General features: G+C 38.7%; 1 protein-coding gene across 2 annotated transcripts in view; it reads right to left on the bottom strand.

Annotated features, from left to right (window-relative positions):
- Positions 1-23,884, bottom strand: part of doc2b (double C2-like domains, beta) — a 462,393-nt gene that overhangs the window by 97,313 nt on the left and 341,196 nt on the right. For both annotated transcript variants that reach the window (XM_051930789.1, XM_028807125.2), the window contains one exon: positions 14,567-14,646. In XM_051930789.1, the coding sequence (XP_051786749.1) occupies positions 14,567-14,646 (80 nt within the window). The remainder of the gene's footprint in view (positions 1-14,566; positions 14,647-23,884) is intronic.

Genomic DNA, 23,884 nt, shown 5'->3' with positions numbered 1-23,884 from the left:
AACGCCTGTTGCTGTGTACTGTGGCCTCCAGTTTGCAGTCTCTTGGGGCTCAAACTGCTCAAAGGTGGCATGAGGGCAGGCAGAAATGCACAGCAGGCTGGCTGCCAGGCTTTCTTCGCAGGGCAGGGGAGGCAACAGCGGTCGCAGTGCAAAGCAATGTGGTTTGTACCTCTTGTCATTGTAAATGGCAGTCCTTTCAGGCGAACATTGCCATAGGCCCGTCAGCTACACCATTGGCTGGGGATCGATCAGATGGGGACCGATCAGCTGATGCGGGTAACTCAGGTTCGTTTTCGATTACTTGCATCAAAATCGGAGTCTGACAAGTCAAAGTCCAATCCAGAGATAACGTGCAAAACGACCATAGATTATTTTGCTTTGCACATTCGCTTCAATCCCTTGGCAGATGTTGATGTAATTTTTGCCATTGTTTGCTTTTTGCTACTCACGTGAGTGCAGGGAATCTTGGTCAAACCATAAAGCTAACTTTCCTTGATGCAAAGAGTGTTGAACTAAAACATAACGGTGGGATTGGTCACTGCTTACAGTTGATTACCACCCACGACCCCTCTTGACAAAAGTCAACATTCTCCCTGAAAGAGTTAATGATTTGCATTGGTTTCTGTTTTTCCCCAGATTTGGCCAGTCAGAGAACTTTTACTTCCTTCTACTGTAGTTCAATCAAACTTTGGTCAGGAGGACAGAATGGGTGATTGGATTATTATTGAAGAAGGCACGCCCTAAGGTTCAAAGGAGCACAGATTGTTGACAGCTGACACACCTTCTGTTATCTTGAGTCCAAAATACAGTGGGGCTTTAACAAGTCCCAAAGAGGGTATAGTGAAAGAATAATTTAGAGGTAACAATAGCTAAGTATTTTGTGTTGCAGTGTACATTGAAATATATAAGAATTGTTTTTTATAAAATGATTAAAGAGACAGTATACAAAGGATGTACCAGAAGAAATTTGATGTAATATACAAAATATACCAAGGATGACTAGAAGATCTGCAGATGTCCTCTAAGTAGCAAGATTTGGACAGCTGTTAAATACACAGATATTTCAAGGATGGTAGCTCAATCCAAAAGGTTTAAGAAGAACAAGAATATAATACAATAGACTTTTATTTTAAATAAGTCACTTGGGTGTAAGCTGATGAACCAACCAGAGTAAATATATGCATTGATTGACACTGTATATAAATTCATCAGTTTATAAAATGAACCTCTGCTTTATGTATCTTTGACCATTCTGACAATGGGACTGCAAGAGTAAATAAATGATGCAATGGACATATATTCGCCTACCTGATTATTGACTCAAAAGCATCTTATTGGATTGGTTCTAGTGGAAGATAAGTTTCTTTCTTTAATTAATATGTTTCTACCAAATCAGCGATGTGCCGAGAATCTGGAAGGAGCAGGTGCTGAATTCATGCTTACTGACAAGGCAAGGGAGAGCATTAATAACAAAATTAAGTAGCTCACTGTATGTTTGTCACATTATGTTTCGAGTCTGCACCATACAATTCACAATGAGATATAAAATAATTACTCCACATTTGCTGTTTAGATTATAAAGTGAGATAAGTTGGAGAGCTCCCCATTAAAACCAAGGGGCACAAATGGCCTTTAAGAGGTGCTTACAGTAAAAGATGCAGGAGCTCAGACACCCTCTGAAATCCCCTTCCAAGATGTACCTGTTTTTCTCTGAATTATGACCCATCAATATATTGCACATAAATGCACAACTGCAGTATGTATGTGTTGTCTGTCAATTCCTCAATGGCTAGGGATAATATCAATAGTGTGATCGACACAATCTATTACCCGACATTAGATATTGTCTACTAAAATAGGAACATAATGTGCAGCAGCTGTAAAATATGCAGTTTTATTATGTATTAAAAAGTTACCAAATGCATGCATGACATAACACAGGTGCGTTTGGGGACAGAGTTAACTGTTTTGAAAGTTTGAATGTTTTAAATTTTTTGTATACTTCAACATTAAATATTTTGTCACAGAGGTTTGTGTGATATGTGGTAGAGGTTTCCCGAGATCACTGTGCCACTTGTACTGACTTACTGAGGACGCGGTTGCTGACAGGAGAGATGTGCGAAAGAGAAGAATACTGTATATAAAATATACAAGTTGAAATAACCTTTCTCATTCTAAATTGGTAACAGTAATTAAAAAAATATGTCTATGTTGTTTTAAGAATAGGCAACATGGAAAAGAGAGCTGTTTAGGAGAGGATGGATTTAATTATGACCTAAAAGATAGTAATTTTATTTCACAAATGATGATTTTGGCACCCCACTCCTTCTGGGAGAGTTTTAGCTTCAGTTTCCCCATCCTATCTCAAGTCTCCCATATGCTACACAGACAGAACTCTTATGCGTATGCTTGGGTTTACTCAGCCTAGTGATCCATCTATTCTTTGGTCGACTTGCTGCATAACGGGTGAATCTAGAGGCCATGGGTATTTGGCTCTCTGGGCTCTCTGGGCAATGCATGCATTGTGGTCCTTGTAAAACAGGCAAATGTTATGTATATGTTAGAAGACTGCTGCAAAGCAGGAAGAGAGGCAAACAAATCCAGTATGGTTAGAAAGAAAAATACAAACAGACAAATGAGGAAATATGAGGAGCAACAAGATACACATATCCCCTGAAGTTAGGAGTATGGGGTTATGGGGTTAGGAGTATGAGGTTGTGGTTACTTGCTGAATTCATGGGTACATTAATGTACAATTGTACCAAACTACAGAAATGAAATTCACATCTAAGTAAAATGTATATGCGCACACAGTACTATCAAAAACACATAAGGAACATAGATAAATTTACACAAACATATGATTACACATACAAGAATACAGTCACACACACTGGCATAGGAGATGGCATGTGAAGGTAGGGTGCAAAGCAATTCCCATAAGGTCTCCGCAAGCCATCCATAAAAATACTTAATTCATTTTTGAAAACAGAAATTAAAATTTGTACATTGTTAGGCTAAATAAACTGGTGTGTCACATTGCATGATGTCAAAGACAACATACAGTTTGGTGCAATAATATTTGAAATTAGCATAAGTTAGCTAGTACACAACAAAGAGTTCCTCAAATATCTGAGCAGTTTTCAGAAACGTGTAATCTAGCAACAGGCCCACATTGGCATTGCCAAACTACTAAACATAACATCTGTTTTAACTGGACATGGAAAAGAAATCTCGCAAACAACAGCCTTCAATAAGGAAGTGCCAGGTGCCTGCCAGCCCCAGACCAGGTAGAAACAATGATATACAGCATTTATACCAAAGTAAGTAAGTAGTAACACTGGAGCCTCAAAATTGTTTCTCATTATCATTGTAACGAACATTCTTATGGAAAAGGTTTGCACATGCCACATATCACTTTTCAGTCAAATAACTGGATCATTTTATTTAACTGTGACAAACTGTTTCTCCATACCTCATGAAGCTTCACTAGTCACAACTTCCTGCTATTTCGTATCGCAGGACACACCTCATAAAATAACTAACACATTCTCAACACAGCTACCTTCACGCTGTCCCCACAGCACTTAGCACAGCCAGGATGTCCAATCATCCTTCACTGTCATGCTCTCTCTGTGAGATCCGCCACAGACTAGCCACTGTGTTACACAGGGCCCCTATTTATCATGTCTGCTAAAAGCTTCTGCCTGCATGCTTGGATCTTCCCAGACTGGCAGAATGTAGTGCAAACCTTCTATTGACATAACTGTGTGACAACTTGCTATCAACCATCCATTAAGCTCTGCCCATCTTCTGGGCAATCTGCAGGCCAGTACACTTCTTTGTTTTCCCCCAAATTGCGCCATATTACCCAAGCACAGCGTTGGTTTACTTTAATTTCATCTACAAACAAAGTTTATTTAAATAGTTTCTGACTTTAGCGGATAGGCAAGCAAATTTGTGTAATGTAGAGCCATCTTCTTATATAATACGCTACTGTGGCTGTCTGTTTGTCTGTCCAGGATTTTCATTCGCCTATAACTTGTAAACCGTTTGATCTATTGACCTGAAATTTGGTACACATATATTATGTGATCTCTACTGTCCGCTTTCAGGGTGATGATTTTTATTACTCTTTTTATTTTTATTTTATTTTATTGTAGAATCAGCTCTCGGCAGTGGGCAACAGGGTGGCCGTGTGGCACAGGCGTATTGGTGCCGTTCTCATCCCTACCACCTTCGCTGTCACTTCCTCTACCTCTTCAAATTTTAAATCATTCTTGAGGCAGATTGAAAATTTAAGTGCCAGCTTTAGTGAAAAATTAAGAAAAACATACTAAATAATTGCAACACAAAAACTTACTTAATCAGTTTTAATGCGAAAAGATGCCGACAGAATAAGAAAAGAAGCGGGCCGCTAGAGTGGAGAAAACAAGAGCTGCTCACAAAGCAGCAACCGCATCAACCTCCGAGCAAATGAATGCTAAATGTACGGAGAAAAAGTATGAAAAGTATAAGTCAAAGTGTATTCACTGCACGTTCTCGTGAAGTATGCCGTTACTGGTTTTTAATATTTTGATAACAGTTGTAAATTATCATTAAAGAATTAATTAGTGACATAAAGAAATATGCAGCTTTCTAGAAGTAAATCATTGCAATTTCCTCCTCCCAGAGTTTTAAGAATGTGATTATTGATAAAAAGAGCGACTGGACTGGTGAGAAATTGGAGATATTCATCAGTCTACTTGGAACCAGTTTTATAAGGGTGCTTCGCTGTAACTTTGTGCAGACATGTCAGAGGCATTGTTTTAAAAGTATTCCTTATCCCTCCAGAAAGAAAGCTTGGAGGATAAAAGATAGGTTTTAAATTAATTTATGAATCCAGTAAATATGATTAGAATAGGCCACTTAAGAAGAATGTTGTATAAAGTTAGACAATAATGAAGAGCTGGTTAAAAGGAGAGCAGACCAGATGATGACCCAAAGAGAGCGGGCAAGAGATGAGCTGACCAGAGAGAATCAAGTGGAACTACAAATTTAAATGCTGCCTGAAACTACACATCTACTGTAGCACTATCAGGCAGTATGGTTTGCAAACCCACATTTTATTTGCTTTTGTTTATGGCACTAGTTATAAACTTTAAATGATAAAACTTCTTATCTATAATACGATGGATATATTTGTCATGTGTTTCCTGCCTGTTCTGGTACTCTATCCAGTTGTAAATGGAAGGGGAAATATTGAATTACAGCAGCAGTTCATTCTGAGAGTGTGATAAGATTATGGGATTTGGGGCACTTTGTTAAGGTTTACATAATTAAAAATATAAAAAGGAATAGGGTCATCCTAGGACCTTAACGCAACAAAACAGTTTGAACTGAATGTGTTTTTGAGGACATGAGTTTTAGTTGGTTGAAGGTTTGTGCAGTATGTCAGTAGTCACACAAATATATTTTACACGGGCCCACACATTTTTCCTTCCTGTGAGTTGGTGTTTCTCCTTTCCTTTTGGATCATGACAAGGCACTAACCATTTTAGTTTATCTTTGCCATTGGACCATTCATGTAGGGAGCTAGAGATAAATATACTACCCAGTTTGTATATTTCAATAATGGAGAATCCACTGCATCCACTGAACAGTATCATCTCCAGACAGAGGAGCAGCTTCAGCGAAAGACTGCTGTCACTTTCCTGCTCCACTGACAGACTGAGGAGATTGTTCCTCCCCCACACTATGCGACTCTTTAATTCCACCCAGGGGGGTAAACGTTAACATTATACAAAGTTATTGACTGTCTGTACCTGCATTGTTATCACTCTTTAATTTAATATTTTGTTTATCATTATGCTGCTGCTGGAGTATGTAAATTTCCCCTTGGGATTAATAAAGTATCTATCTATCTATCTATCTATCTATCTATCTATCTATCTATCTATCTATCTATCTATCTATCTATCTATCTATCTATCTATCTATCTAACTATCTATCTATCTATCTATCTATCTATCTATCTATCTATCAGTCCCTAGGAAGTAAAGACTATCAGAAAACCGTGAAATAGAACTCAAGTATGAATGTAATATATAGAAACAAAGTTCAATAAAAATCGAAGTTAAAAAACTTCAAGCAAAGGTCCCTCCCTGTGTTCATTTCTTCCCTGTTTGCAGGTTCAATCGTAGCAAATGAAGTTTTCTTCTGTAGCTGAATCATTAATGAACTGAAATTATTTTTTTCCACATAACTATTAAATGTGCATGTTTAAATTTGTTAGTAAAGTAGAACAATAAAAAATAAGCAAAGTAACTGGTGAACTTATAAACAGGGTCAGTTAACGGCCTGATCAGTGACCTGGTGTGAATTTCCCCTTTGAACAGATCATGTGTGTGATATTTGTGACATGAGTGCTCTACCAGCACTTAGCATCTTTGCACAAAAGTGGAATACCTCATTAGGGTAATTAGTGAGGGATGAAGAAATGTGGAGAGGTAGAAATTGAGATCAAACACTAGTGTTCATGCATTAAGAAAAATAAAAATACGGGTGCGGATGCGGATGCAAAGCAGAGGATGCCAAAGCATTTTCTTTTAATTTAATTGTGGCTTGGGGCTCATAGTTGATTATATTATTTGCATTTAAAAGCCATTGAAGACTTTAATAAGACATTTTAATAATAAACCACCTTTCCATGCTCAAAGCACTTTACAAGTACAGCGATATAACACTATTGTTTGCATGTACAGTATTTCTTAAATTTGGAGCACAAGCAGGTGGAGTGACTTGCTGAGGATCCCACATTGAGTCAGGTGTAGATTTGAACCTACATCATTGTAGTTTACATTTCAGTTCCTTAGCAACTATGCCACACTGCTTAAATATAGCTGGTTTTGTGCTTTGCCCGTTCCCTGATTCTTCTGGCATAAGAGTGATGGTGGGACAATGTATTCCTGTCATAGCTTTAGAACATTCGGAAGATTTTGACGAGTACAGACCATTCAGGTTAACAAAGCCTATCGGGCTTATCCATTTAAGTTCTTCAAAATAACATCAGGTCAAGTGTTGAAGGTCCCTAAAGTCTTACTCTCTACCACACTACTTGGTAGTTTATTCCATGCATCTATGGTTCTTTGTGTAAAGAAAAACTTTTTAATGATTATGAAGAATTTACCCTTAACTCTTTCAGGGCTCATTATTTTTTTCCATTTTCTCCCAGGTCTGAATATTTTTCTCAAAAACACAGTTTTCTAAAAAGCATACAAAGCAAACACTATACGCATTTAATATTAAATGTTAGCTTTCTAAGATCGGCTGCAACACTACTTACATATTTATTACAAAACTGCATGCAGAAGTCCATCATTCATTTTCTGAAAGGCACCTTCTGGAAAAAACAGCAGCTACCTGCCTTTCTTTTTTGATTTCCAGATCACTTGCATCAGAATCGGAATTTGATAAGTTAGAGTCTGATTCAGCAGTAATAATGCACCCAGAATATTTTGCTTTGCACATTCGCTTTGTTCTTTCACCAGATGTCAATGCCATTCAAGCCGCTGTTTATGCTACGCTCCTCATACACACACACACACACACAAGGATTCAATGTCAAGTTAATGAGTCTAACGGTTCTCCTAGCAAAAAGGGTCTAACCATAACGTGATGGTGAGTTTTGTCGACGTATGCAGCTGATTATTACCCTCTGCCCCTGGATATCAACTAAAGTCAACATCCAACCTCAACCCCTGCTGTCGACAAAGGTTGACATCCACCCTAAAAGAGTTAACAAGCTTCCAGCTGTGTCTAATTGTTTTTGTTGAACTAATTTCAAGTAATGGCCTGAATCCACTGTACTAATTACTTTCATGATTTTAAAAACCTCGATCATGCCACCTCTTAATCTCTGTTTGTGTAACCTGAAAAGGTTGAACTCTTAATCTCCCTATAAAAACTTGTACCCTGGAATCAGCCTAGTCACTCTTCTCTGGATTATTTCTAGAGATGCTATGTCTTCTTTTTTAGTCCAGAGACCAAAACTGCATACAGAACTCCAGGTGAGGACTCACCAGTACATTTTAAAGCTTAGGCATAACCTCCTCTGACTTGTATTTCATACATTGTGCTACATAACTTAGCATTCGATTAGCATTCCTAATAGGTTTGGTTCACTATACAGGAGTTGGTAGTGAAAAGTCCACTATTACTTCTAGATCCTTCTTATTAGGGGTACATTCAAGTTTCAGACCTCACATTGTATATTAAAATCTAACATTTTTAATTCCTACATGTAATACATTATACTGTATTTCTTTAATTTAAAATTTGTCTGCCAAAAATCTGTTCAAGTCTTTATTCTGTCTTAGTCCCCCTGTAATGATTCAACATACTCTAGATTATTTGCCATCCCACCTAACTTGGTATTAACTGCAGACTTAACTAGCTTGTTATTTATATTTATATCCTGTGTTTTAGTCAATTTTCCATTAACTTACAAGCTACAGTATGTCCTGAACTCCCACTTCTTTTAGTTTGGGTGAAACTTTCATGTAGGACCTTATCAAAATCCTTATAAAAATCAAGGTAAGGAATACCATATAAACCTCCTTTATCATATGCTTTTGTTGCTTCCTCACAGAATTCCAGAATATTAGTGAAACATGATCTCCATGTCTGCATCCATGCTGAGTATTAGCTAACATTGCTGTTCTTGCCATGTGCTGCTAAATTGTATTCTTAATAATTTTCCATTAATTTACTTACTGGTCTATATTTAATTGGATCAGGCTAAACACTCTTTTATATATCAATATAATATTTGTTATTTTGTATTTGTCATTTCCAATCCTTAGGAACTTCCCCTATGCAGAATGACTTTCAAAAAATAGGCTTCAAGGGTTTATATCCATCCATCCATCCATTTTCCAACCCGCTGAATCCGAACACAGGGTCACGGGGGTCTGCTGGAGCCAATCCCAGCCAACACAGGGCACAAGGCAGGAACCAATCCCGGGCAGGGTGCCAACCCACCGCAGAAGGGTTTATATATGAACTCATAATCCTCCTAAGCTACTTAAGGCAGTGCTTCCCAACCTCTCCCAAACCATGGCACCTTTAGTGAAATCTTTTCAGCTAACGGCACCCCTTCACTCTGATATGTAACTACTCAAATTAACAATTTAATCTTAACTCATCAGTTGAGTAGAATGAGATTCCTATTTTTATAAGGCGTACCAACTACACATTTTTGCATTTACAAAGGTAACAAAAATAAATTGCCAGTAAACCAGTCTCAAATGAAAAACTTGAACACAACACAAACATGAAAAGTGCAATAAGGCACAAGACTATAACGTCATAATTAATGTGAAGGCTGGCTTCAAAGAGAATTTGAAAGTTTGTCAATACGAGCTTGAACTGCAGTTGACAAACACACTCATAAGTCATTTTCAACTGACAATAAACATCCTCTGTGTTTTGTCTTCAGTAGTGTCAATGCCGAGAATGCCTTTTCACACAGATAAGTGGTGCAGAATGGAATAAGTATGCCGACAGCCTTAGCACCTAACACAGGACGTTCCTTTTCAACCATAATCCAAAACTCTGTTAAATTCATGTCCTTAAACTTCAGCTGTAATGTTCGGTCACTCGCAATGTCAAGTAGCTGTTCTTTCTCTGTCATCTGTAAGTTAGAAAAGTCCAACTGCTGATGGAATGGGTTCCTTATCCAGTCATTGCCAGGGATGTCTAAACTTGGAAAGTAATGTTGCAAATTGTCTCCCAACTGTGACAAATGCTTAACAATGACATCATGCAACACAACGGCGCCAGGATCAGCCTGTACTGCTCGAGGAAACATGCAAATTAAATGGGTTGTTTCTATTTCACTTGTCCACATCAGAAGTTTACGATGGAAAGCTTGCAGCTTGTCAGTAACAGACAGTATGTTCGAATCATTGCCCTGCATGCCCGAATTCAATGCATTCAATACTTCAAAAATGTCAACGAGATATGCAAGTTTACTGCACCATGTTGGATCAGCCAACAGTGTTACGAACTCATTGTTTGCTTGTTCATTAAGAAAGAACTGGCAGAGTTCATCTCTCAGTTCATACACCCGTGACAGAACTTTACCTCTTGACAGCCATCTGACTTCTGTATGCATTAGCAGAGTGTAATGTTCTGATCCCATGTCTTTGCACAGTTTCTCAAACAGTCTGCACTTGACTGGATGGACTTTGATGAAGTTAACAATTTTAACGACCTGATCTAAAACTGACTGCAGTTCAGTTCCCAGTGCTTCTCTATGTATGAAACAATGGGTGGTGATTATGTTCGGATTTTCACGCTTAGCAAATGCCGTGAAACCACACATTTTGCCGGTCATAGAAGGAGCACCATCTGTGCAAATAGCAACACACCATTCCCACAACAAATCATTCTCACTGAAAAACATGCAAACATGTTTAAATACATCTTCTTCCTTCGTTTCAATAAGTTCCTTGCAAAACAGAAACTGTTCCAACATTTCTGTGCCATTCGAAAACCTTACAAAGGCCAGCAACTGGGATTTTCCACTAACATCTGTAGACTCATCGATCTGCAGAGCAAATCGTTTACAGGTCTGAAGTAAAACGCACACGTTGTTGTTGATGTCAGATGACATGGCTTCTATTCTCTTAGAAATGGTGTTGTTTGGCGATGGCATTTTGGATATCACTTTTTCTGCATCGTCACCAAGCATCGTTTTCACCATTATCTTGCATGCTGGCATAATCAAAGATTCGACTATGGTGTGTGGTTTCATTGCCATGGCAACCAGTTCTGCGACTTCAAAACTAGCCAACTGGGCTTTGTCTGACACCGACACAGTTTTCATAAACAGCTGTGCTTGCTGCTGCTGGCTGTCCATTAAACGCCTAAAATATGCCGAGTTCATGTTATTTGCATTCTGATGCTTGGTTTGAAAGTGACGTTGCAATCTGCTTGGAACCATGGCTTCATTTGCAAGGATATCACCACACAACAAACATTGCGTGTGCTGAATACCTTTTTTGTCAACAAATGTAAACCCATAATTCAAGTAACTGTCCTGATAGTATCGTGTTTTCGTTTTTGCAACTTTACTGCTCCCCGCATTATCATTTTCATTGAGGTCGTTGATGCTGCTGTTGTTTTTACGTTTATGACTTTCACTACAGTCGGCCATTTTCGGCGCAAAAAAAAACCAAACAGACAACAGGAAGCAACGGCACTTACCCTGTGGCAAGTAAGTAAATTAGAGCTAATATTTATTATTTCGTCAGACTGCAGTTGAAATAGGATACACGCTGGACTGTATTAAAGCACACAGGTAGCATGACTTTAGCTTTGAGGTGTAACTGGTACAGTGGAACCTCGAGATACGAGCACCTCTGTATACGAGAAATTCAAAATACAAGGAAAGTATGAGCGAAAAATTCAGCTCTAAATACGAGCATTGGTTCGCGTAACGAGCCACGAGCCGGGCTGTGGGTATAGCTCGCGGCTTAGCAAGGGGGCGTGGTAGCAGTTGCGAGCCGCGATCTGCGGTGTCTGCGTTTCTCACTTAAGTGCACAGGTGGGAAACTGCCCACATCCATGATTGTTCCTGTGGCTGATGGGCTGCAGCTGCCATGTCCTCCCTGCATATATAGAGAAGCGCGAGCCGGTTAAGGGGGAGAAAAAGTAAAAGAAAAGAGAGAGAGAGAGAGAGAGAGAGAGAGAGAGAGAGAGAGAGAGAGAGAGAGAGAGAGAGAGAGAGAGAGAGGGAGAGGGAGAGGGAGAGGGAGAGGGAGAGGGCAGGCAGGCAGGCAGGCAAGTGCAGGCTCGCGTGTAGCTGAACAGGCGAGCCAAACAGCTGAAGCAGGACGGTGTAGAGAAGGTCAGTTGCATTAAGAGTGTCTCGCCTGTTGCAGAGCCCGCAGGTGAGACGCTAACAGAGAAGAAGCACCGGCGATTGTCATCTGTTTTTTAAAGACGGCATCCTTTTGACGTTTTAACCTCGTGTTAAAGGATTGTTATTCTTGTGTATTTTAAACCTCCACTTCACAACTGTTTTAAGGATTATTTATTTAAAGATTTATTGAATGCTCTACTGCACTTTGGACACCTGTTTTGATTCTTTTAATAATCAGTTATATTATTTACCAGTGTTATTTATTAAAGGTAGACTACAGTATATATAATTTATCAGTGTTATTTGTTAGGAAAATTGATTTTTATGTTAATATATTTGGGGTGCAGAACGGATTAACTGGATTTCCATTATTTTCAATGGGGAAGTTTGTTCTAGATACGAGAAATTCGCTATACAAGCTCAGTTCTGGAACGAATTAAACTCGTATCTAGAGGTTCCACTGTATTATTATTATCAGTTCAAATCAAATTTTTTTATGTTCTGATACCTGGCAACAGCACCCTTAGTCCGTGCTCACGGCATACCAGGGTGCTGCGGCACACGGGTTGGGAAGCACTGACTTAAGGATATGTGTTGTCTGGTCCTTGTGATTAGTTACATTTCATCCTATTTAATCTAAGCAGTACTTCTCCCTCTACAATTTCCAATTCACTCTGTACTTCCTTAGTAGTTCTTATTACTACTGAGAGGTTATCCACTTCCACACAAGTGAAGACTTTTTCACTGTCTACGTATTTTAGTTATCCTTTAGTATATGTGATACTCTTCACTTCTTTCTTGACTTTTCTTTTACTACTAAAATACTGCATTTCTTTGAGTCATCTTTCACCTTTTCTGTAATATTTCACTCAAAACTACTTATTACATTCATAATATCCTTTCAAATGGTTGCACTCATACTCTTATACGCCCAACAGTTAAGCATTGGAATTATTAAAAAAGCCTTTCCCAGTTTATATCCGCTAAAATTTTGACCTAATTTAATTAAGCTAAACAGTTCTAGTCTTTGCATCTGCACTCTGCCAAAACACCGTGAAATGTGTTATATTATGGTCCCTTGACCCTAGTGGTACAGTCAAATCTATGATATGCATTTAAATTTTGTTTTATAATAACATCACACCCCCCTTTTCTTTTTTCTATCTTCCTAAAAAATAGAACATAGATTATATTAATCTTCATCTAAAAATTAAGTCACTCTACATGGGACCTAGACAACTGTTCCATAAAGCACCCCTGAATAGGTTTTTAACTTTTTCACATCACATATTTTTATTGCAGTAGTTGGACAGCATTAGTAGCAAAAATGAATGCAGTCCAAAAGGAGTAATGGACTGGGACACTGAGGGTTAAGAAAAAGAATAGTTGTAAACAAAGGGTTTGTTAATGAAAAATCAGAAAGTGCAAAACAATAGCAACCTAAAATAAAAGGCAAGAAACGCCATCAAGAGAACTTATCAATATTAAGATTTGTTTTTTTTATTATACTTTTGATATTTTATATTTGTTATTTTTTTACCCTCCTCTCCTGTTTAACCCAAGTTGCCTTAGTTTATTGCTGAGGCATTGGGTTGTTTAGCTTCTTGTTGTGCTTCCCTTTTAATATGTTTGTTGGTTTTTGGCAATTTTCATTTTTGACATTCTGGTTTTGATATTTTTGCCTCTTGGGTTCTGGTTTTGATTTTTGGTTTTGTGATTTGAATGGCTTTAATAGCTTTTTCGTATTCAGTTTTATAATTTTGTATTTTTTAATTCATTTTCTGGTTTGTAATTTGTATACTTTTTTGATTGTTGTTACATTTTTCTTTATTAACTTTGATAGACTAAATGTAAAGATTTTGTTTTTTTTTAGCCAAGGGTTTTGGTGGTTCCCCGCTCCCTTTTTTAGATTTTATGTCATAGAAAGAATATGTATGTCTTTTTTAAAGCATTCAGGATATTATGAAGTTTTACGCCAGAATCACAATCTACACTAGAAATGTACTTCCATTATTAGTTTTCCTTGTTGTTGTTGTTCTGTGTGCTATGCTGCTAGTCTACCCTGAAAACTGTGAGAATCATGATGTTTTATGTCACATTATTGAACTCATGAGGCAGCAGTTTTTGCGAACACCGGGCAAGGCAAGTTGTCCATAGTTGTATAACATTGGCCAAAAAGAAACGTGACCAGGAAATAAAAGTGGCCATAAATAGGCTGGGATCAAGAAAACATAGGGAGCTAATCAAAATCAATGATCAAAGCCTAAAACACAAAACAAAACAAAAAAAAGTCAAATTAAGCAAAGGGAAAAAGTTCTTGTACTAACTGGTTTGTTTTACCTTTAACTATCAGTAGTGATTATGTTTTTGTAAAATATCCAATGATTGGGTAAACCATGGTGACCGTGGTAAAAACTCCACAAAATGGCATTGCCCACTTCAAATAATTTAGCCATAATGACAGCAAGAAAATAAAAAAAGTATCAATTTTAGAAATAAAAAAACCAAAAATTGCACAGAAACATACACAATAAATCAGAACAAATACAAAAAGTTATGACAATCAGGCCATCCAAGCAAGAGGAGTACAGGATGACCCAACAGACGAGCACACCTTATATAGCATACTTCTGCTGTCCCAGAATTACCGGGCATACCTTAGCCTTATTAATGCTGCAGTGGAGTGCGTTGTTTTCCTGGTCATACAGCAGGCTGAAATCCAGTGTCCCCAGGGTGGCTGTGACAAAGAGATATTAAGAAAGACACCATTAGAATTCTGATAACATCTTGATAGCTCATGAACATACATGTCAGTTGCCCTTAGAAGGTTAAAACAAGTCTACAGTCCACTTGCACTGTTTTTAGTCTAATCCAATAATATAGCAGTGCTGTGCAAAGTACCCAACAGCTGTACTTCAGGAAAAGCAAAGATACCTATCTGAAAAGTGACTTAAGTAAACATAAAATTTATAAATGAGCAATTTAACGTATCTGATATTTTATGTACTTAAGTATCAAAACTACAAGTAAATGTAGATTTTTCTCTCTGTTTTATATATTTAGTCAAAAAAAGTTCTTACACACCCAAGATAGTTCAGGTTGCCTTCTTTTTGCATGTGAGTCGTATTACAGTCACTAAAGTGTGAGTCAAGTAACTTCAACTTAAAGCACTGACATTCGGCATGAGCGGACATTTTAATGTTTGTATCCTAATTCAGTGGGATGAATGCTAATTATGGAGGAATTCTTTGGACATAAATAAATAAATGCATTGTAAAATATGACAATGAATAAATAATAATACAATTAAATAAAAAGCATAAATAATTAAATGTGTAATGGAATAAGCTTTTGTTGCTTATTTCTTTATGTATTCATTTACTTGTTTTTCATTTATTTCGGTGGCACCGCATACAACATGAAATATCCCTTGAAATGAAAACTGTCACTTTCACTTGTCACTGTTGAGAGGGTGGTCTCTAATGAGTACTGTTTTTTTGATTGGGGAATTGTATGCTGAGTGTATGTCAATATTTGGCAGTCAAGGGCACATTTACATCAGACACCTCAGATGCAGACTTACTGAATTAAAGTAGCTACTTTTTCTTGCACTCATGTTTGGTACATGCACAACTCAGAATGGTGTTTGGTGTCATAATCCATTTTTTCCCATGTAATTATATTTACGACCCATGAAGGGCTTGTCCCCCTAAATGAATTCAGCATGATCATCAGAGCGCCTCCTTTGTAATTCAAGTGCGAGTGTTGGAGTGGCGAGATGCTACAGCCCACTGCGGGACCCACTGCGACCCAATACCATTATAAACAACAGCAACTGGTGACTCACCGGGGCCAGCCCACTGGTGGACAAACACTGCCTTAGAGCCTGAGCATTACCAGTGATTCACCAGTCAAAACACAGTACTCACTAGAGCCCACCCTCTTTGAAGGGTGGAAATAACAGTTTTCATTTTGAGGTGTATTTTATATTGCTGTGCTGTACCACTGAAACAAATAAATGAATAAATAGTGAATTATGTACATAAAAGGGCAACAAAAGCATATTTCATGACACATTTAATTAATGGTATGACTACGAGGTGTTGATGCCAACGGCACACATTTGAAAATCATCCCAGATTCTTCTTAAATGTGAATTTTCCTAAAGCTGTTATTCCTAAAGTGTGAGAAGCCTGTATTTTTGATAACTGACAGAGTAAAACACTATGTATGAACCATTTGTTTTCTGGTTTATCTTTGCAGTAATGAATGAGTAAAAGTAACCTTTTGTGTTTGAAAATGTACTGAAACTGAAGTGAAAGATATTCCCACAATATACTCTGCCCAGTGGCCTCTGAGTCAATCTGCATTCAATGAACAAACAAATAAGACAGAAACCATAGCAAGGCAGACAGTACCTTACACTAATCAAATTGCTTCTGCCCATACTTGGCTTATGAATTTTTATTGGATAAACACGGAGAGTTTACTTCCCCACAGAATGCTGGTAATGGATGGAACTGACTAACAAAAGAGTCCCAAACTACCTTAAAGGAGACAGAAGTCACAAAAGTGGGCACACACACATAGTCGTCTACACAGTATCCTGTCAAGCAGGACGAGAAAACAATTGGGAGAGGGTGAAAATGCCCCACATCGTGATGAGTTTGCTGAGAGAAAGAGAAATGAAGCTAGGAAATTAAAACGTATAGCAAATTGTCCAAATGGAGGAGCGGAATCACTCTAACTCTGGCCACCTCGCATCACAAAAGGTTACCATTGTCATTAAAATGAATTAAAACTAGGAGAACATCTACTGTATAGTCAGTGGTCCTGGGTCTAAGGCATAATAGGTACTAGGCAATGGACACACACTGGGACCTCCATGGAGACTAGACTATTACACCCTTACAGCCTCTACAAGAAAGCATGGGGAAAGTAGCTGTCTAGTGGTTAGGGATATGGGGGCCTATCCCTTTATGGGACTATCAGGGCTCATTGATGCAGGCAGGTGCACTGTAACCTGGTGACTTCAGTGCTTTAGAGAGACAGCCTGATCAAGAAGGCAAAAACCTTGTAGGGGACGACCTGTCATTACAAAATGGGCCTAAAGTGTTAGTGAGTCTGAGAGATCTTTAGTGGGGGTTTCACACTGGTATACAGGCAAACCACAACCACAGGCATACCATTACCACACAAGAGAAGTAGAAAATAGGCAGCAAGGGGGTGCAGTGGTAGCACTGCTGTCTCACAACAAGGAGATTAGGGTTGAAGTCCTAGATGTGTCCTGCTTGGAGTCTGCATGTCCTCTTCATGTTTGTGCAGGTTTCCTGTGGGTGTTCTGTTTTCCTCCCACAGTCCCAGCATATACAGTTTACGTGGATTGGCATTGCTAAATTGACCCCATGGGCGTGAATTCAGAGACTGTTTCTGCCTTGTGCCTGATGCTTGCTGAGATAGGCTCCAGATTTCCCACAATCTTTCCTGAGATAAACAGGTTTGGAAAATGAGTAAATGGTATGGGCTTTTTCAGTATTCAGGCTAATTTGAAATGAATTCTATTAAGCTGTCTGTTCACCTACATCTGCTCTTTGAAACAAAAAAGAAGAGTTTAAACTGAAGGAGAGAGAGATAAAAGAGGAAAGGGGACATGAGATAAGGACCAAGGCTGGATTCAAAACACTATCCCTGCTAGGATGTTCCAAAATGAAGCAAACAAGCAGGAAAAGAGGGAAGAGAAAATGTAAAGTTGATTTGTAAGCAGTAAGTAACATTTTGATAGGAATATGGGCACTGCTAATTTGAAGAGTTTATGAAGCCAAAAAATGGATAGTTCTAAAATGTCACCACACCCTATTTAATACTTGGCATTTCCATTTCATGTCTTCTTGACAGCCAAGCCAGTCATCCAGTATTTACAACAGTATGCTACTTGGTTCACCTGCTCTAGAATTCTGCTTGAATAATGGCTACTCCTGCCTTTCATTACAGTGGACCACAGACCATCCTGATGATGAGCTACACTCTTCTGTTTGCTCTTCAGGAGTTACGTCAACATCAAGTTTAAGCTAAATGCAATCTCTACTGCTCCAGTGCTCTTTCATCAGTTTGGTGGAGAGTATGGCTTTAAGCTGTGGCTAGAAGCAGAAAGACATTTCTCAGGGAGGACTGAACTTACATTGGGTCGAGGTAGTGACCACAACTGGCCTCATCTATGCGTTGGGTATAAACCCACTGGAAACTTAAAAGTGAGGAAAGGACACACAAACACCACAAAGATATGGTGGGTAGGTCAGTGAAGTGGACTCAGGTACCCTGGAACAGTGCTAACCACTTTGTCCACCAGAGGAAGAACATAAATAATATATGTGTGTTTTGAACTTCCCTAGAGCAGCTAGTAAGAAGAAGATGATACATTTATAAGAACATAATTTTGCTTCATCATGCAATCTTTAGTGAACCAATTGGCAGTTTTATTTTGATTACTATCATAAAAAAACAAGAACAGTATTGTGTCATTTGGGATGTATTTAGTGCTATACCACAACATAACAAAAGCCCTTTTTTGGTCAGAATTAACATCAAATAACACCTGTCATTTTCCCGGACACCTAGTCCTAACTGTGAGCAAAAGTCCTCCTGATTATCACCAACCATTTAGCTACTGAAAGGCAAAGTGACCTGCTTAAGGTTCCAGAGTGAGTTGGGTACGAGCTTGTATCTACAGTAAACAAAACCAGTGTCTAGACCAGGGGTCCCCAACTCCGGTCCTGGAGGACCACCGTGGCTGCAGGTTATCATTCTAACCCTTTTCTTAATGAGTGACCTGTTTTTGCTCCTAATTAACTTCTTTTGAATTAATTTTATTTGACTTACCCTTGAAGACTCTGACCCCTTAATTGTTTCAGTTTCCTTAATTAGCAGTCAAACAATAATGAGATACAAAATGAGCCAAAACATGACCAGAAAACTGTTTCCATTATATAATATCTGAAAATAAAGAAAGATGAAGGTCTCAGGAATGCTCATCTGCTCAGATCCCCAAAATATTTTAACAGTGCTCTTAGAAAAGAGAAAATCAACAATTTCAGAAATGTCTGCTATTGCTCAATTAGAGCAGCAACAAGCCATGGAATTAAAGAACGGGTTTAATTAACAACAATCGGCTCCTGATTAAGCAATTGGATGGAGTGAAATTGTTGCGAGTTTGAGGCCCTGACTTAGCTGGTCTTCTGTTGGCTCACTCACTTCACATTTTATTTCTGTTTAAGGACAGAAATGAAGCAATTCAGTGGAATGATGAAGAAAATCAGGGGAACAAATCTTAAAAAACAAGTCAATTGAAATAAATTCAAAAAAAGTTAATTAGTAGCAAAGAAAAGGTCACTATTTAAGAAAAGGGTAAGAATGAAAACCTACAGCCACTGCAGCTCTATAGGACCAGAGTTAAGGACCCCTGGTGTAGACTAAAGTGTCAGCAACACAGATTTATAAGCCCCTAAACAAAAACACATGCCAAGATTTCTCACTTCCTCTGACTTATTAATTTTTAATTCAGCCTCAAACATTACTTGATGACAAGTTCAAAAAACAAAGAAAATCCAAGTTGTGTGTGTTCTTGAAAATATAATAATGAAAAAGTTTAGTGGACACATGCTGCAAAAGGGAAATTGATTTTGTGTACATTTTTGTACACAGATGTATGATATATTACTTTTTTAAATCTCCTGCTGGTAGACCTGCAATCTCCTTTCTAAATTTATTTCCTTTTACTTATTTCCATTTTTTATGCATTACTCAGAAAACTAAAGTGAATAAAAATTCAATGAACTGAAAATGTATGCCCCACGGCCCTATATCGTAATCGTAATTGAGTTCAGAAAAAAGTTCAGAAACAAAATAAATCAATATATATAGCACATAAACTTCAAGTTGTTCAAGAATAAGACAAAACATGTTTACAGCAGTGGTGTAACTACAGTGCAGTGCAGTGCAGACACAGCGGTTACACCGAGGCCCATGGGGCTGGTGGCCCATGGTGACTGGATAGTTGTTGTTTCGCAGGTTTTTTTTAATTGTATTTTATTAATATGCTTGTCTATTCAACATTTGAATTCAAAGGTTAAAAGTGTGATCATTCCCACAACTCCTTAAAGCTGAATTATGACTACTGACCATTTATTTGCCTTTTATACCTGACGCATCTCATTGATGGTAATAATTTTTTAAGTGGATTAAATTTAATTTTACATGCGGGGGGATTACTTTATTTTTTAACACTAGGGATCATCAACTTCTAGTTATGTCATTGATCTCCAGCCTATAGTTTAAATAACTTTGTAGAGTCATTATTATTATGTGAACAGAATAAAGTTAAATGCTGTTCAGCATGCGACACATCTCCACTCTCCAATGCTATGATTAATGAGTATTACTACTTTATCTTAAAACGTCTGTCTTCCGTACCTAAAAAAATTTCAGAACATATTTTTCATTACCTAACAGCATACCAAATTAGTTTATTTTAATGGGGCAGGGAGATAGAAAGTTCAACTCAACCACAGATTTGTTGCTTAAATGGAACCCATTATTAGTGTTGATCGGGGAAATAGGACAAAGTGTTTTTTGCAGAAAATTTGCTGGGTTTGCTGATGACCTTGTTTGCAGAGGTTTTCCCTAAAATATTGCTGTGCAGCTGGCTAAGACAAACTTTCTTTTCCTAGCAACCCATGCTGCTTTGTGAGGCCGGGGTGATATCATGGAATTTCAGCATCCATGTTGGATGGAGATGTCACTACCTAACTGATTTGCGTCATTCATGTGCAGAACTTTTGTGCATCTGTACTGTAAGCGTACGCAACCTTATGCTTGAAAATAAATAGTTTATGGTGTATACATATGTGCATTGCCACAATCCAATTGGTACTCCAGCTGGACTTGCACTCAAGACGCATTAAAAAAAAACTAACAGTATTTCCATGTACTTTGTTGTTCTGCATATATTCATTGTACAGTATATCTGTGTTTTCACTACTGGATTAAACATGTTATTGCTATATAGCACAGATCCAGTAGTGACAGGGACAGACCCTGAGGAAATAAGGCTGAGACCTTGCATCACAGGCTCTATGGGTGTTGTTAACTAGTTGCTGTGATAGAAGCCCGGGAAACACAGAGAATGAAAAAGGACCAATAGTATGGCTTTACCTAAACGCAAACAGTTGTGTAGTAGTTAGCACCGCTGCCTCACACCTCAGGTCACATATTTGGCTACAATAATCAGTCCAGCATAGTTGTCAGACACTTCCCTAGCCCAAGGTGCACTAAAAATACCAAAGCACCATTATAATTCACTCAAAACTAGTTCAGTTTCTCCTTCCCCATTGACTTCAATGCATTTCACAGAGGTCAATGAATTTCCTGAACATTTCCCAGGTTTTTGATGAACTCAAGGCGGAGCAAATTCAGTGGGGTTCACTAATCACTACCACTAATCACTTAACTTAAAATGACAGTTTACTGCAGGTATTTTAAAGTTGCAATAAAGAAAATTAGTTAGATATTTTTTTATTCTTTTAAAATTTCATAACATTATGTTTTTCTTAAACTTTTTTAACACTTTCATGGTGGAAAAGAATTAAGCACAACTCAATTATCAATTATCACAACGTCTCGATGCATGCTCAATAGTCCAGGTAAGGAAATCCTAGAAATTTAATTCTGTTCATCTGGACAAAGTTTTTAAGTGGGAGAAATATTTCGAGACTTATCCAAGTCTCTTCCTCAGTCTCAATTGACTGCAGGTTTCCCCAACCTTATAAACAGTACCTTTGCTTAATCACAGAGACTAGCACCATTGACAAAGGGCCAGTTGATCAGTGATATGCAAATTGTCCACTGATTAGTAGACGTGTGAACCATTCATAGAGGGTTGAGGAATGGCTGCAATCACAGCATTGTAAGATGGCGACAGATGTACCCTTAGGCCCCCTCCTCTGTTCAGAGATGGTCGTTCCTTTTTCACGTAAATGGCCTCCTTGATTCTTCTCTCAAACCAGTGCTCCTCCCTGTCCAGGATGTGCACCTCTTCATCTTTAAAGGAGTGACCACTATCCTGTAGATGTAAATAGACTGCGGAGTCCTGGCCTGACGAGGAAGCTCTTCTGTGTTGTGACATGCGCTTAGCCAGTGGATGCTTGGTTTCCCCGATGTACAATTCATGGCACTCCTCCTGGCACTTAACTGCGTAAACTATGTTACTCTGTTTGTGCCGTGGGACCTGATCCTTGGGATGGACCAATCTTTGGCATAGCGTGTTTTGGGGTTTGAAAGCCACTGAGACCCGGTGTTTCGAAAAAATGCGCCTCAGCTGTTCCGATACTCCTGACACATACGGGATCACTAAGGGTTTTCGCTTAGGCAGTGGATGTCCTTCCTCTCTCATGAATCGCTTGGAGCGTTCTTTAGGTGTCCTCCCTGCTTTGACAAAGGACCAGCTGGGATATCCACATTTACTCAGGGCCTTTTTGACGTGGTGTTCTTCTGCTTCCCTGGCCTCTGAGTCTGTGGGAATGGTGTTAGCTCTGTGTTGTAGAGTCCTAATGACACCTAGTTTGTGCTCTAGTGGATGGTGAGAGTCAAACCTTAGATACTGGTCCGTATGTGTGGGTTTATGGTACACATCCAATTATCACAACATTCACAGAAACAGGATTTTTAGTTGGTCTTAGCTGTTATGAATGCACAACAATGTTTAATGGCCATTTTTTTTACATCTCCTCTCCAAATTTTTTAACACTTAGTTCAGCTTTTGTGTGCCATCAGAAACAAATGTGTTACAGCTGGTAGCAAGTCACGTAGCCACGTCACGTTCCAGTGTCATTTTCAAGGGTTCCAAACTGGTGATACACTGATAATAAATGAATGCAACTGTTACACCTCTACACACGTCTGACTACTTTTTCATTCAGTTCTTTCTGCTGCTTCCCTTTTCTCACTCTTCTACTCCCCCCACTGTATCCTTCCACCAACACCCCCACTCCCACTCTCCCACCCATTTCTCTTCCATGATCCCATCTGCTCTCCCTCCTTCTGATCACTTCTCCTCTCTTGACAATAACACTGCCACAGACACCTTATGCTCAACTCTATCATCCTTTCTTGACAATGTATGTCCTCCCTCTTGAAGGCCTGCACACAAAAGACTTTCCTGTCCCTGGCTTTCCAAACAGGTTGACCTCAGGACAGTCCAAAAGAAATGGGGGAAGTCCTAGGCTATGACAGACCTGGCTAAGTATCAATCCCTTTTCACATCCTTTCCTTCCGCCACCATCAACACGAAGGTAAGGTTCTATCAGGTCTAGATTTAACTTCACTACCAACACATGCTTTCACTTCCCTTCTTAACCTTCCTCCATCTCTTCCCCTTATATGTTGATGACTTTGGCAGTTCTCACCCTCACCCATTATGCCTCTTTCCAAGCATCACTCAACATTATCCACATTCCCGCCACTCTCTGCCACTGACGTTTCCAACCTCCTCTCCAATCACCCCACTAACTGTCCAATTGACCCTGTCCCCTCACATCTTCTTCAGGCCATCTCCCCATCACTCATTCCTGCAATTACACACATCATTGACACCTCACTCAGCTCAGGCACATTTCCTACCATCTTCAAACATGCTCTTATAACCCCACTTTTTAAAAAACCAACACTCGACCCATCCCAAGTTAACACTCTTCTGTCTCCTATCTCTCTCATTTCCTTTCTCTCCAAAACACTTCATCATACTGTTTCTAACCAGGTCTCTTCCCTCCTTGTACAGAATGATTAACAACAATAGCAATCAGCCATGCTTCAAGAGGAACCACTCGAATGAGACGGCTCTACTGACTGTGGTTGACCAGCTACAACTTTCTATAGCTACCAACATGTCATCAGTCCTGATTCTGCTAGATCTTTCTTCTGCCTTT

The sequence above is a fragment of the Erpetoichthys calabaricus genome, chromosome 8, assembly GCF_900747795.2.
Source record: "Erpetoichthys calabaricus chromosome 8, fErpCal1.3, whole genome shotgun sequence".
Taxonomy (NCBI): domain Eukaryota; kingdom Metazoa; phylum Chordata; class Cladistia; order Polypteriformes; family Polypteridae; genus Erpetoichthys; species Erpetoichthys calabaricus.
The sequence above is the reverse complement of the archived record's forward strand: the minus strand, read 5'-3'. Positions and strand labels throughout refer to the sequence as shown.